The sequence below is a fragment of the Octopus bimaculoides genome, chromosome 8, assembly GCF_001194135.2.
Source record: "Octopus bimaculoides isolate UCB-OBI-ISO-001 chromosome 8, ASM119413v2, whole genome shotgun sequence".
NCBI classification, from domain to species: domain Eukaryota; kingdom Metazoa; phylum Mollusca; class Cephalopoda; order Octopoda; family Octopodidae; genus Octopus; species Octopus bimaculoides.
In genome coordinates this window covers 57,861,652-57,863,993 of record NC_068988.1, presented here as the reverse complement: position 1 = coordinate 57,863,993, position 2,342 = coordinate 57,861,652, and the positions used below count along the sequence as shown (strand labels likewise).

At 35.1% G+C, this 2,342-nt stretch overlaps 1 protein-coding gene across 1 annotated transcript in view; it reads left to right on the top strand.

Moving 5' to 3' along the window:
* LOC106876187 (uncharacterized) overlaps positions 1 to 1,297 on the top strand; it is an 8,048-nt gene extending 6,751 nt beyond the window's left edge. Inside the window, exon 6 of the mRNA XM_014924627.1 lies at positions 1,262 to 1,297. Within this exon, the coding sequence (XP_014780113.1) occupies positions 1,262 to 1,297 (36 nt within the window). The remainder of the gene's footprint in view (positions 1 to 1,261) is intronic.
* Positions 1,298 to 2,342: the final 1,045 nt, after the last annotated feature.

Below are 2,342 nucleotides of genomic sequence, written 5' to 3'. Positions count from 1 at the left end.
AAGTAAAAAAAACAACAAAATGGAGCAAAAAAAAACAGCAACAAAAAGTGACAAAAAACCCAGACCCCCTCCCTGCTGCAAAAAAATGACACAAAAATGATGAGAGATTAATTTGTTATTAACTGAATTTCTCTTCGTATTTTCAAATGTGTGTGTGTGTGGGTGTGCACATATATGGGTATGTGTACACACACACACACACATATATATATATATATATACACATGCACACACACGTGTATAAACACAAGCACATGCACACATAAACTCCAGCCCCGTTAACCTATAGTCATTTCAATTGTTTGATTTTTTTTGTATGTGCTGTCGTAGGTGCAGGCATAATTCTGACATTAACAACACCGTTTTTATTTTTTTTATTTTTGGAGTGTTTGTACATGTGTGTGTATGTGTGTGAGAGTACCATCCTCGAAGGTGGTACTCTAGCATGGCCACTATCCAGTAACTGAAATCAGTAAAAGAAGATATTTTTCTCTTTATTTTGCTTGTTATGGTAATGCAGAGTAAAATTGTAATTTTAATTTTGTTTTTGTGTCTGGTTTGCAAGATTCTTTATGTGAATTGGTGTGTTGAAACAAATTTTGTTGTATCTGGGGAGAGTCGTTATGCCAATATCATTAACACATGCACTGGTTTGATTCCGCTCCTTCATCATTAGTCAGTTGCTTAAATATCCAACTAGCTGATCAATTGTTTGTAAGTCATTTGTTTGTCAAAGGTTTTTCATTGCTACTTGCATGCACACAGATGCTCACAACAAGATCTCAAGCAGACAAGTGCAGCCTCCGTAACAGACTAAGACAAAAGTCATTGAAAAGGTTGCAAGTAGCAACAAAAGAGCTTTGGCAAAAAAAAAAAATGACTTACTGCTTAACTAAGTTAAACAATTGATTAATTTAGTGGATATTTAACCAGTTGACTAATAATGAAGAATTGGAATTGAATCAGTGTGTGTGTGTTAATAATATTGGTATAATGATTATCCCCAGATGTAACAAGATTTGTAATATTAACTTTTTTGCAATTCTTTATTGCTCCACCTCCCTTCCTGCTTCCCAATCTAAAAATAATTGAAACCGAAAAAAATAAATAAATAAATAAATAAAAACAAATGAAAATGAAAAATTCTCATGGATTGTGCAAATGCGAATGTTTTGAAAGATTTTAAGAACTGATTGTAACATGGACAGAAAAATATGAGTAAATCTTTATTTTTAATGCTTTATTTTTTTGTTTGTGTTAGATATATTATTCAGATATAATCTTAATTGCAAAATAAAATTTAATATATATATATATATATATATATATATATATCTATATATTTGCTTATGTCTCTTGATTTATTTATCTGTTTGTCTATTTATTATAAAACCTTGTAGCTACCATTTGTTCCCAGGTCTACTTTTATGTGGAGTACAAGCACTTGTCAGGGTCCCAGCCTGTAGATAGAGGTCATCTGTGAATATGGAGATTAACAATCCCAGATCAAATCACTGGTGGCCCTTTCGCATTGATTTTTGTTTGCAGTGTTGAATGTTCACCATTCCGCTTCCATTGCACACACACACACATTCACATACCTCCTTTTTACATACACACACACACATATACTCACCCAGAGTTGAAACGCTCCCACTACCAGTTTGCCATCACCCCTTACTTCCTTATTCATCTATCACCCCTTCTTTTCTCTTTCATATGTTGTGACAGAGAAAAACACAAGAGTATTATAATAGATTTAAAAAAAAATTTTTCTTTCTTTTTTTCATAAATATCATCATCATCATCATCATCATCATCATTTAACGTCCGTTTTCCATGCTGGCATGGGTTGGACGGTTTGACCAGAGCTGGCAAGCTGGAGAGCTGCACCAGGTTCCAGTCATGTGTTCTGGGTTAGTTTCTACAGCTGGATGCCCTTCCTAATGCTGACCCCTTTATAGTGTATGTGCCAGGTGCTTTTAATGTGGCACTAGCTCGAGTGCTATTACGTGTTTTTTATGTGGCACCAGCACAAAACTCCTGAAGGCCAATCCTCTTCCCTGGGAGTAGCAGCATTAACACTTCTGCCGTGGAAGTTTATTTCCCCATTCAAAATCCATTCGCAAGGCTTTCGTCAGCCTGGGGCCATATTAGAAGACTCTTACCCAAGGTGCTATGCATGTGCCAATGCACAGCCGTATGCATACACCTATATTGCACATATATAGTAAAATTATGAAGATAGAATTAAACATATATGTGACTCAAAAATGCATTTGTATGTAATCGGCCTATTCTCGCGGTATTCTCAATATTTCTCGCGGTACCCCTTGTGATCT